General features: G+C 40.6%; 1 protein-coding gene across 1 annotated transcript in view; it reads left to right on the top strand.

Moving 5' to 3' along the window:
- Positions 1 to 13,469, top strand: part of CDIN1 (CDAN1 interacting nuclease 1) — a 216,681-nt gene that overhangs the window by 108,118 nt on the left and 95,094 nt on the right. The window contains exons 9-10 of the mRNA XM_047075343.1: positions 3,263 to 3,328; positions 3,943 to 4,048. Coding sequence (XP_046931299.1) covers positions 3,263 to 3,328; positions 3,943 to 4,048 — 172 coding nt within the window. The remainder of the gene's footprint in view (positions 1 to 3,262; positions 3,329 to 3,942; positions 4,049 to 13,469) is intronic.

The following is a 13,469-nucleotide window of genomic DNA, read 5'->3' as shown; positions in this document are numbered from 1 at the left end:
TGTATTTTATTCAGTTTAGCTTTTTGAACATTAAATACAAAGCATATGTTGGTGGTAAGAGTGAGGCAATGAATAGGTTTTAAAAAATGAAAAGGAAACATTTCCCGTTCTCAGACTAGAGGCTTCACGCCCGGTCTAGGGAAAATAGGGAGTAAGCACCATAAGACAAGGGAAGGAAGAAAGAGTGAAGCAGAAGGGAAGCAATGTGGGCTGATGATGGAGCATAATCTCTAGATCATGGAGTTGGAACCATGACAAGATAGTCAGAATGTAAATCCATACCCAATGGTTTGGGTAATCTAGTGGTAAGGAATCTTTTTAGGCTGGGGGGCCAGGAAATGAGCATAAAGACCAGGAAATCAGGCCAGATGGATGAGGCTGACCTTAAAAATCTCCCCATAGGATGATCCATGATAGAAACTTCTCCTGGGGCCTAAACCAGGTGAAGAAGGCCACCTGCTCATAATGCTACTCTCTATTCTTGTGCTGTCATTTCCTCTGAACTTTGCCCACATCATTCCATGGGCAAAGTTAAAATAGGCAGAGAGGGAAAGGTTAATACCTGAGGTCCTTGGGTGGGGGAAAACACATATTTTGGAACAATGCTGGGAGCATTTGAAAACAGCAAACCCCCTCGGGCGTAAATTTCCTCTTAAGAATGTAATAGACACCACCTACTCCCCCTCAGGATCTCCTGAGGAATTTGACAATCAAAATACCTAACTAAAAAAAGTATCCATAAAACTTACGTTACACAAGGGACAGTATGACCAGTTTGACTCCTCACACAATGGAGTCAAGCCAATCAGGAATGGACAACCTAGCACCTAGAGTTATTCAGCCAGTTAGGGTAGAACCTGAGAAGGAAGAAGGGGGAAGGGAAGGGGTGCTGACTAGAACCTTGTACAACAATGACCCTTGCCTAAAGTAGCAGACATTCATTTTCAAATGGCCCCTCTCTGTAAAGAGACCTTTCCTTCTATTCTTACTTTCTAATCTTATACTCTAATAAACTTTTGCCTGCTGCTCATTTTGTGTCCACCTCTTCATTCTTCTAAGCAGCGAGACAGCGAATCTCATGTATTGAGGTGAAAAATCCTGCAACAATTCTCTTCCTTTTTTGGGAAATCTAGGATGAAAGAAACAATGTGAAGGTTGAAACAGGAATGGTAAGCAGTGAGACTTTAGTAAATAAAAGAATGGGGTAGAGACCCAATAAATAACATGGTATTTCAGACATGTGGAATAACCTCTTTACTCTCAATATATATATATGATATCACTAGTGGTGACACAGACTTCTAGAAGCTATCCTTTGGGTACAGTTACTATCGGATCAACTTCCTACTGAGAAGGCTGGGGCGGGGGAGGGGGTGGCAGAGAGGGGGAGAATGGAGTGAGAAAGTTCATGGTTACACTTGAAAGTTCTCCACTGAAAGATGGGAAGATTCTCTAACCTCACCTTATGTTTTCTGCCCATGGTTTAGGGGTGTGTATGTGTGTGTGCACTTTCACATTAAGTGACAGTGTTTAAATTCTAAGTATTGTGTTGGTAATTTTGGTGCAGTGAACAGAAGTGCAACATGTACCTCCAAGGGGGTTTAATATGTGCATTTGGATTGGTTGGTGACCTTTGAAATTTTGTTTTGAGCTGCTGTCAGAAACATAATCATTTTTCTTTCTGAAACAGATTTTAACATCTGCAAAGGTTGATCAAGCTAGGATAGTTTTAATGCAGTATTAATCTCTGTTTTTTAATGTCAACCCAGCTTTTAAAACTGTTCATCAGCTATAGTAACATCACCTCAAGGCACTTGAGTTGCTTTTAATAAATGTCTTTTCCAGTGAATATTCTTGTTGTGGCCAGTGTATCGAGAGGATAAAAATTTTTCCCAGTCTGGTTCTTCTGCAGTCCAGTCTTCCAAATTTTCTTGTTTTTAAAGTAAAATTACTTAAATTTGTATTTTCTTATCTCAATAGTTAAGATTTTTTATATTTCAAGGAGGGGAGATTGTTGTGAATTCTGGCATTAATCCTTCAAAGTCTGGATAAAGGACATTGGCTTTTAACAAAATTTAACTTAAATATCTAGTTTAAATATGTCTTGTCATTAAAAGGTTATTTACGTTTAAAATGCTGACCTTTCAAGATGTACACAAGAGTGTTCTAAAACAGAGTTTCTGAACATTGGCCATGAAACCACTGTCTTGGGCTGACAAATGGATTGGAAATAAGCTACCCAACACTGGGAATGGGCCATTAATTTTAATCAAAGGTGATGCAGGAAGGCGAATGGGATGCATGACAATGTCAACAGCCCAGTAGGTGTTAAGAGACCACACAGCCTTCCTTGTTACTTGGTTGGGCCATTAGTTGAGGTTGGGTGAAGACAGAAAGCCATGTCTGGAATTGAATGACCAGGTCACTCCAAAATCTAATGGAGAACTCTTCATTTCAGAAATCACATTGTAATGCCATTAGAAGTCAAGGACAGCATTTAGAAAATATTGGAACTTTTTTTTTTTTTTAAACCAAGCACCTTGCTAGTTTTTTCCAACTTTCTCAAGCCCCCTGTTTTCCTGCCTCCCTTCCTTCTGAATGGATCATTGATATTTACAGAGGATCAAGAAATCGAACAGACTTACAAAAAAAAATCTCAAAGCCTGTTTGCTTTTCAGAATTACATATTGTTAGTTGTAAAACTCTGTTAAATGCCAGAAACAATAGCATACCAAAGGAATTAAGCAGGGCAATTAATTCTCTGTAGTGATCTTATTGTCCTTGTCCCTTTCTGTGTTCTTGTGTGTAGGGATAGTTTTACTAATTGAAACTAAACTTTCTTAATTGCTCTAATGAAAACATTTGCTTTATAATTGTAAAGGCCACTGTGCTTGTGCCTCACTGTAAATTGCCAATATTGGCTGATAACATTAGTGATATTCATAGTGGTGAAAGCCTTTTCTTTTAATCAGTAAGTATATTTCATTATTTTGAGTATTTTCAATTACAAAAAAGGTAGCAGATGACAGCTTGAATTAATGATATTTATAATAAAGACATAAAAATGCAGAAGGGACAAAGAGGCATTTTTTTTAATCTATGCTTCAGGTTTGTTAAGAAAGTTCATTTATTCTGACACCGCATTGCATGCCTAAGACTGCATTAGTAATTTTTATACATTTTTAAGAAAAAAAAAAGCAATTATATTGCTGTCTTGTTAATGGAACACTATTAGAAGTAACAGTATTTGTTTTTCCTGTAGATGAAGATCAGCTCCGTGCCAAGGGTTATGACAAAACACCAGACTTTATTTTACAAGTTCCAGTTGGTAAGTCCTTAAACTCTCTTCTGCATTTTTTTTTTATAGAGAAAGGGGGTGTGTTTCCACCGTAGACTTTTTGTTTTGTTTTGTTTTTTTACTTTTTGTTAATATTAGCAAATGTAACCAGAGTAGATTAGCTTTAAATGGGTGAAATTGTTGGAAAAGATTGTTTTAGAATTACAGACAATAATAGATTCAGAAGAAATCTCTGCCTTGAAAACGTTTACCTCAATTTGAGAAATAAGCATATCCTCTGAAGACATTTGGGGTGCCATTTTCAAGTCATCTCTCTCAATTCTGAATTTTTCCACGTGGTTCTGTTGAGAAGCCAGGCTGGCTTGCTTTGGTTTGCTTTCCCGTTACTTGCCCACTTACAGAGGCAGTGTCAAAGTAGGAGAGGGGCTTTCGAAGAGGATGATGTAAATCAAAGGGATATGATTATTGCATTAATGTTCCTCATAAGAACACACACGATGTGTTGTGTTCTAATTACATCCGTAGATGACAGCGAGGGCTAAGCCTCCGCTTGCTAATTTGAAGTACAGAGAGGCCTAGACAGAGTTCAGTATTTTCAGTCTTCCCTTCTCTTTGCTCTGTATTAGTAATGCTTTGTCCCTTAGCTGTAGAAGGGCACATAATTCACTGGATTGAAAGCAAAGCCTCATTTGGTGATGAATGTAGCCACCATGCCTACCTGCATGACCAGTTCTGGAGCTACTGGAATAGGTAAGGTCCCATTATTTTTCTCTTAAGATAAACGATACTCAGCTGAAATCTCATTAGAAAAAATATTTTGTTTAGCTGGTAAAAATGCTCGTAGCCTTTGTTTCTGGTAAGTACAGAGACTTGATTAATGTATTCATTTCAGATAATTTAAACTTCTCTGCTTTCATAATGTTGCTTCATTTTTTAAAAGTAAAAATCTCTGCATAAGGTCAAAATTAGTATATACTCCCATATTCCATTTTATAGCGATAATATTGGCATCACTAAAACCAGAAGTAATAAGATATGGAGCGTATTACGATATCGACACTAACTTTTTTCTTTTTGATGTGAAATTTATGCATACTCTCAGACCTTTAAAAGTACCTTACCCTTAGCTCTGTGAGGATAGTGTACAAATGATGTGAAAGATCAAAATGATTTACCTTCCAACAGAAAACAGTTTACCTACCAACTTCAAGGCATGGAAATCTTAGTGATGAAGGGAAAAGGTTGGAGGGGAGGATGCTTTTGTTATTGAATACCCACCATTCAATATGTGCCTGGGCCTCCACATTCTCTGTTAATCCTCACAAGGAAGTTACTTCTCCTACTTGATACATAACTGATTCTCAGAGAGAAAGTATATGCCTTACAGTTAGTTATCATGCATTTGTCTTTCTCACTCCCAAACCCATGCCCTCTCCAGCGCCTCTCTGTAGTCATTTATAGTACCACTGTTGAAACTTTGGCTTTTTCTAGTATTGAAGTCCCAAGTTTTCACACCACACATTTTTCCCCCCCTTAGAACAGCAGGTAGGGCAAGCAGTAACCTTCCTAGATTAACTCTGTTCCTCAGTCACTGGCCAAGAATACAGTAAGACGATGACACTGGCCCAGATCATTAAGGAATGAGACAGTAACATCTGTGGACAATAGTCTTGTCCTGGGGAAGAAAACAAAACAAAACAAAACAGTGGCAGGCTACAGAATTTGGTATCATATTGTTACTCAGCTTTACAAAAGGCCAGCAGACCTCGTCCGTGACAGCTGTGCTAAACTAAGCCCACTTTTTGCCATGGTAACAATGATCATGACAAAATGCTGAATGTAATGGCTTTCTTGATTTTCTTGTGTAATTGTGCGTAGCATCCGAGCTTTACTTTACAGGGATGGAGGAGGAAAGTGCAAAATGTTTTAGAAATCAATGCTGCTTCAGCGTTCCCTGTCTTTTATTCAGCCATTATTCAAATTAGTAGTAATGTGGCAAATTGAATTTTAGATTTTTAGCAATTTTATGAGTTCGAAATAGTAAAGAAAGAATCATCTTTGATGGTATAGGGAAAGCAATGGCAAGAAAATCAAATTGTGTAAGTTTAGTTTGCTAAAGCATTTTTAAAAACTGATAAAATCATTATGCACGGAGACCGTGCCCCCACTTTGGTGCTGGTCAAGCCTTTCATGAGGAACAATTACAAATTGAATTCTGAAGAGTAGAGCTTGCTTAAAAATTCCAAAATCATATTTTCTTTCTAAAATAACTCTACAGGTATTGAGTGCCTACTGTGTACCTAGCACTCTCTATTTTAGAGGCTGGTTAAATAATCTAATCAGTAATCAGCCTTCTATACATTGTTGACCTGGCTGGAGGACATGTGAGCTACAGATAATTTAATACAGTTGCCTTTGGACTGGATTTTAGATTATTCTGCTGTATGTACTTTTTCTATTTCAGTGATGCTTTACTTACATGATTATTGGTTTATATTCCCTAACCATTTTCTTTGAATATACACCAGCTACTGGGCATGATTCATTTAGGGCATATTGTGTGATAAAGGAAAAGTAGCCCTTGGTTTTGAATCATTCTAGGTCATCCAAGGAGAAAATACGCTACACAGAATTCAGTAGTTTTACCAAATGTCTGCAGAGAGGCCAAGAAATGGAAGTAGTGGTGACATCCAAAATGGAACACAGAGGCATTGACTTGGACATAAAATTTTGATTATAACAGTGACACAAACTCACCAGTGATAGGGCATTTTGACTTAGCCCACTTATGAAAGTATGGAATCCTACTCTTTATATTTAGCCTCAACATAACTCATATACTAGTTGCTAAAATTGTTGAGAGTGGAAAAAATCATCTCTCCCACCTGTGGGTAGCCTTTCAAGGAGGCTGTTGGTTGGTTGGCATTTGGGTTAATTGCTTCATTTGTATAAGCAGCCTCTAGTTAACATACGCACTGTTATCAAATTGTCACTTTTTTATGTATGTATGTATGTATGTTTATTCATTTTGAGAAAGAGAGGGGAGAGAGCTTTACGAGCCAGGGAGGGGCTGAGACAGAGAGAAAAAGAGAGTTGGGGGTGGGGGGAGAGGGAAACAGAATCCCAAGCAGGCTCCATACTCAGCACGGAGCCTCAAGTGGGACTCGATCCCACGGAACCACGAATTCATGACCTGAGCAGAAACCAAGAGTCTGAACCTTAACTGACTGACCCACCCAACACCCCTGTCACACTATTTTTAAACGTCGGATTTTATAAGAAGACCGTTCAATTAATATTTGTAGAATCGTGACCTTGTATAAGCCCTTTTTCTCACATAAGTAATTACAGAGCCCTTAATTCTTAGCTTAATGTTTCTAAAAGAGTTTTCTTTTTTTATATAAGTTGCTATTCTTACTCATTCTTTCAGCAACTTTTCACAATGTTGATCATACCCTCTGTCTTTATTAAAATGTCTTGACTTCCAAGAGGTACTCTAGTGGGTTGCTTCCTACCATTCCAGCAGCATACTCCGTCTGCTTTGCTGGCTTTTCCTCCTCCCAGCTCCGTGTGGGAAGAGGGCCCTGGAACTCAGTGCTCACCCCTCTTCCCTTTGCCCTCTACATTCACTCCTGCATGCTCCCTTGGAGATCTCATCGGAGACTATGGTTTTATATACCATCTCTATAATAGTATCTCCTAATTCTTACTCCCAGTCCTAATATTTCCTCTGAGTACAAATTTGTCTCTGCAACGATCCGCTCATGTCTCCTCTTGGATGTCTAATGGCTACTTCAGACTTAACATGTCTGACGTTAAGCCTTTGATTTGCCTCCTCAGGCTCATTGTTTCCCCTGATTCCTCCCAAGATCAACTAATGGCATCACAATTTGCCCAAGTTGCTCAAGCCAAAGACCTAACCCATCACCAGCCTACCCAAAAGTCCTCAGCTCCATCTTTGCCATATCTCCAATCATGCCTCAGCATCACCTTCTTACTTGGCATCACCTCGCTGTCTGTCATCACCTCTTGGACGGTTGCTGGAGCTTCCAAAGTGGTTTCCATACATTAACTGTTACCTTCCTATAGTCTGTTTTTCATACCCTAGCTAGAGTGACTGTTGGGTAATACAAATCAGATTGTGTTGCTTCCTGCTCAAAACTCCTCAGTGGCTTCCCATCACGTTTAAAATAAAACCCAGGGGCGCCTGGGTGGCGCAGTCGGTTAAGCGTCCGACTTCAGCCAGGTCACGACCTCGCGGTCCGTGAGTTCGAGCCCCGCGTCGGGCTCTGGGCTGATGGCTCAGAGCCTGGAGCCTGTTTTCGATTCTGTGTCTCCCTCTCTCTCTGCCCCTCCCCCGTTCATGCTCTGTCTCTCTCTGTCCCAAAAATAAATAAAATGTTGAAAAAAAAATTTTTTTTTAAAATAAAATAAAATAAAACCCAAACTCTTTCACATGACATTCAGAGCCCTGCATGATCTGGCCCTCCACCACCCCCAGTTATTTGCACATCTACCTCTCTCTCCCTCTCTCCCTCTCCCCTCAACTAAGGCTCCCTCCCCCTCTTATACTTCTGGGGCCACACTGGCTTTCTGGGCCTTCCTTAAATCTACACTGCTGATTTCTACTTCAGAACTCTTACTCTGGCTAATTCGTCTGCTTGGAGTTTTCTTCATTTGAATCTCCACATGGTAAACTTTTCACACCATTCAGGTGTCTGCTCACATTTCCCCTCCTCAGGGAAACCTTCCCTGACCACTCAGTCTAAAAGGCCTCACTTCAGTCATCTCTCTCTCCTCACTTAGTTGGACTTTTCTTCCTAATATTTATCCCTTTCTGAGGGAAAGAATAAACAGTTAAATAAGCATCAATTTGTTTGAATACAAGCCTTTATTAAACGGGTTTTCCTTTTGTATGGCTATATGTAGTATGCCCCTCATTCCTTTGTAATCAAAGCTTCAGATATTTTCCCCGATTTAGTTAACCTCAGAAAAATCTGAATTTCGAATGCCATCACCTTCCCTGAAGCCAAAGATATTGAGTACAGAACATAAGCTGCCTCTCCCATGAGCAGGCCCCTATCCCAGGTATGAACCTTGATTAACTCCTCAAGCTGCACAGTCTCTACTTCTGTGGAGTTAAAGGAAATAAAAAAGGCCTCTGAGAAGCAGCATCTGGACCATAATACAGCCCCAAATTCTATAAGACTCTATATACAATTGTATAGAAAATACATACAGGGGCGCCTGGGTGGCTCAATCAGTTAAGCGTCTGACATCGGCTCAGGTCACGATGTCGCGGTCCGTGAGTTCGAGCCCCGCGTCGGGCTCTGTGCTGACTGCTCAGAGCCTGGAGCCTGTTTCAGATTCTGTGTCTCCCTCTCTCTCTGACCCTCCCCCGTTCATGCTCTGTCTCTCTCTGTCTCAAAAATAAATAAAAACGTTAAAAAAAATTTTTTTTAATTAAAAAAAAAAAAGAAAATACATACATACTGGGTGCCTGGGTGGCGCAGTTGGTTAAGCACCGCCTTCAGCTCAAGTCATGATCTCATGGTTCGTGAGTTCGAGCCCCACATTGGGCTTTCTCTGCTGTCAGCACACAGCCCACTTTGGATCCCATTCCCTTCTCTCTGCCCCTCCCCCACTCGTATGTTCTCACTCTCTCTCTCTCTCTCTCAAAAATAAACGTTTAAATTTTTTTTAACTTAAAAAAATACATGCATATTTACACACATACACACAGATATCCCATATACATAGGACTATAAATATAAATTGTATAAAAAACATATTTCCTTATGCAATCAATACCCCAATAACCTTTCCATTCTACTTCTATAGTCAAAAAGTGACTTCCTTGACAATTTGGCCAGTATTACTAAGTATATTTTCATATTCTGGTGGTGACAGGTTAAAAAAAAAAAAAAAAAAAGAAAAGAAAAACCAATTCTATAATCTGAGTCCAAATTACATGCGTGGGTTCTGTATATACACGTGGCCTTTCAGAGACATAGGAGTAGACACCCTGTGCTCACTTTTAGTGTTTGGAGATAAAGTGGGTCCGTCTGAATGAAAATTTTAAGTGATGCTAAATATCAAAGATCTGCCAGCAGCTAAGGCAGCACGTGAACAGTGCCCAACAACTCCTGATCAAGAAGGTGGGAATCCCAACCACAAGTTCAGCCCTGCCATCTGCCGTTCTGGACACACTCTGGCACACTGTCACCAGTGGCATCTATTACAAACTACAGTGCACTTTGCATGTATTACCTCTTTTTCTCTCAAAGAGGATCGAAACTTACTGACTGGCAAGGACAAGTCAAAGTTTTGTTTCAGCATGATTTTCCAGTGTAGTGATCCTGAAAACGATGGGAGGAATCTCTCCTGTTCTTGAGTTTGAATCCAGGCTATGCCACTTTCCAGTCCCATGACTAGGAATGACTTGCTTAACCCTCCTGAGTCTTTGTTTTCTCCAATAAAATGGTGTCAGTCATCCCATCTTGACCATGTCGTGATGAAGACCAGTTATTTAATACACATATGCCACTTTATAAAAACTTTTTTTTAATGTTTTTATTTATTTTTGAGAGAGACACAAAGAACTAGTGAGGGATGGGCAGAGAGAGAGACACAGAATCCAAAGCAGGCTCCAGGCTCTGAGCTGTCAGCACAGAGCCCAATGTGGGGCTTGAATTCACAAATTATGAGATCATGACCTGAGCTGAAGTTGGACGCTTAACCTACTGAGCCACCCAGGCACCCCACACATATGGCACTTTTGAAGTACCTAGTGGTCAACAAATACTCATTCCCGTGTCTCTTTTTCCTGTATATCACTGTCTGATGGAATTTAAAAGTGTTCCGAGTGGACATTTTTATTTACTTTCTCTGCCAGATAAACTCCTCTTCAGCTGTTCAGCTTGGCTGATGTGTCTTTGGGAAACCTTCCTGCATTCCAGGGTTGGGTTTAGTACCCACCCTGCATTCTGCTGATAAGTTCATAGCATGTGTCAACTATTAAAATTTCTTGTTTACTTGTCACCTTCCTCCAGTTAATATTGAATTTCATCTTATCTCTATGTTTTATCTGTCATCAAAATGCCCAGAATCTGGTGGAATGCCTGGCTGGTGGTGGTGCCAGTAGGTGGTCAGTAGATATTTATTTGAACAAATGAATATATGGGTGAATTTTTTGGTGCATGGCAGACGATAACATTTTGAATCCTCCATTAAGGATGGTCAGACACTGTGACATTATACCACAATAGGGCTCAATTTTTTTTTTCTTTGAGAATGCCACTCTAAGAACTGAGGAAAATGCCTCATTTTTTAAAAAAAGCTTTTCCAGACTTTTCAGATGTATAGACTTTCGCAGATCTATTTCATCAACTACAGCGTATTTACGTAAGGAGTTTTCAACGTTTATTTATTTTTGGGACAGAGAGAGACAGAGCATGAATGGGGGAGGGGCAGAGAGAGAGGGAGACACAGAACCGGAAACAGGCTCCAGGCTCTGAGCCATCAGCCCAGAGCCCGACGCGGGGCTCGAACTCACGGACCGCGAGATCGTGACCTGGCTGAAGTCGGACGCTTAACCGACTGTGCCACCCAGGCGCCCCACGTAAGGAGTTTTAAAATAGAACACAACTGATAACTAAAAGGCAAACACATAAAGTTTTCTAGATAAATATTTATAATCTCATTACTTGCTTTCACAAAACTTGAACCAAATCTCTCATTTGAGATTTGACATGGAATGCGTTAAGAATCCTGAGCAGAAGATACTTTGTGGTTTCTTTAGGGGATACATAAAACTTGGGCCCACCCTACATTCCAGTGGCTCGGGGCAAGAGTATATATGGAGCCCTGTATACCATGAGCCTCAGTATTTAAGGTTGTATATCAAGTTAACAAACAATAAAGTGTATTTTGTCCTATAGGAAGATTTGCATTAAGAATTCCCAGCCTCCGTGGAGATCCAGACTGCATATGACAATGGTGGCATCGTTGGTCCCGCTGCATAGTTCACCTCTCTTGTCTTCCTACCCTTGGCCCAGTCCTACCTGTGGGAAACTGTCAAGCACACTGCATTCTGCACATCCAGTGTGCAGTTTGCACATTCCTGCAAACCACTGCCCTTGGCCATCTTTCAGGGCAGAGATAGACACTCTGGTGGTCCGCCACCTTATCAGTCAGATGAACCAGAGAGAGAGGACTATGCAGGCCTTGGGGGTGGTCTCATGGCTAGTTGATCAGGAATTTGTCAGGTCCGTGGTGCATGAAGTGTGGCCAGAAAGAGATTGGGGGAATAGACATCAAGTGAGGGATGTCCCCTTGGTCCTGAAGACTCCTTACCCCACGGGTTAAGATATAACCATAGGGTTCCAGAGCAGAATCCGCTCAAGTTTGGGCCAGGCCATGAACCCTTCTTGAATGATTCTAAAGAACAGTATCAAAGGAAGAAAATACATGTATTTTCCAAAGTCATTTCTTGTACTGGTGTTAGGAAATAGGGGAAATGAGCACCAGAGGCAATATGGTCTTGATCACATTTATGTATCACTGAAAAGATTGAAAGCTGAGTTCCATATGTCAGATTTTTGAACCGTTGGCTCCACAGAGTCTACTCTTCTGGAGGCAATGCTAAGCTAATACCTTCTGCCACAAGAATTGATCTGACTGTAGTTCTTACCTCTAAGTATATTTTCAAGATTGGTGATTATAGTCTATGGTTTAGCTGTTGCTTTCTCTGGTCTGTGCTACCTTGAGAGGTGAGGCATTTTGAATGGGGCTGCCCACCGTTAGACTTAAAGGAAGGTACTTTTCAGAGGAGGGCTAAAGTTTTTCCTGTATTGAGATACTTCCAGGAAGCCTGCAATTAGCCAAATCACCGATTTCCAGTTATTTCAGTCCTGTTAAAAACAAGGCTGAGCACATCTGTCTTAAGTTGGATGTGCCTCAGCCGCAGAAGCTCTTGTAAACCTTCAATTACAGCAGCCTCGGAAGGCACTCCTGCCGTATACTAACAAGTAGTCCATCAGCGACAAGAGACAGATCGACTAATAATTAGCAAAGGCACTGAAGCAGGCCCCTCTAAAGGTAAAATATAATAATTTGCTTTTCCAACTTTCATAGTGGGGGTGGTCGTGAGATATTGATGTTCCGTTGTTCCACACAAATACTTGACACTGTTATTAGCTGGAGAAACCTTGAAATGTTTCAAAAGGACGAAAGATGTGTCTGCCGTGTATATAGGACTTTTATAAGAATGATTTCTCTCGTCACCTCTTTTTCTGCATTTGGAGAGGGAAATGCAAGAATTTTCCCCCACCAAGGAATACATATTTTCTGCTGTTGTTGTTTTTCAGTGTTGACTTAATATGAAACTGAATGAGAAATAGAAATGTTTCTTAGGCTTTTCAAGTGATACTTGCAATAAAGAGACAGTTTAAAAAAAAACTGGAATGGGTTGAAGGAATAAAGAGAAAGAAAATAGACATATAAGGAAATATCAGTGAATTATGGTTTCTCAGAAAGATATCTTTCTGGTTACTGTCTTCAAGCATGCACAAGATTTTTTTTTGGGGGGGGTGTTGGCGGGTGGGCAGTGTATAGAGAGAGCAAATTGACCAGTTTTCCAAAATCAGGGTACCAAAAAATTGTTGAAAGGATGACTCCTCCTGCTGACCCACTATGATAAAATTAGTATGAGTCACATATGGTTCAGAAAAGTTACCCCACACCAAACTCACAAGCAAATGATTGGGTGGTCATTCCAAGGATGGAAACACAACCATTATGATCATCCAGAGAGAGTGAGGGAAGCATAATAGAGACGCTGCCAATAGGGAGTGACTCAGGAGCATGGATAGAGTCAGGAGCCCAAGAATACTGAATCCATTTCTGAGATTCATTCTAGAATATTGGAGAGCAGGTTGAAACTGATGCTAAAATGGCTCAAGGATCTAGGTCAGTGATTCTCAAGTGTCACCGTGTATTGAAATCATATGAGGGGCATTTTAAAATACTGATGTGGGCCAGGGTACCTGGGTGGCTCAGTTGGTTAAGCATCCAACTTCGGGCCAGGTCATGATCCTGCGCTTCATGGGTTCAAACCCTGTGTCAGGCTCTGTGCTGACAGCTCGGAGCTCAGAGCCTGAAGCCTGCTTCA

Source organism: Lynx rufus, unplaced genomic scaffold, assembly GCF_022079265.1.
Source record: "Lynx rufus isolate CCGP_SWC_20201006 ecotype Redwood Valley unplaced genomic scaffold, mLynRuf1.p SCAF_13, whole genome shotgun sequence".
NCBI classification, from domain to species: Eukaryota; Metazoa; Chordata; class Mammalia; order Carnivora; family Felidae; genus Lynx; species Lynx rufus.
The sequence above is the reverse complement of the archived record's forward strand: the minus strand, read 5'-3'. Positions and strand labels throughout refer to the sequence as shown.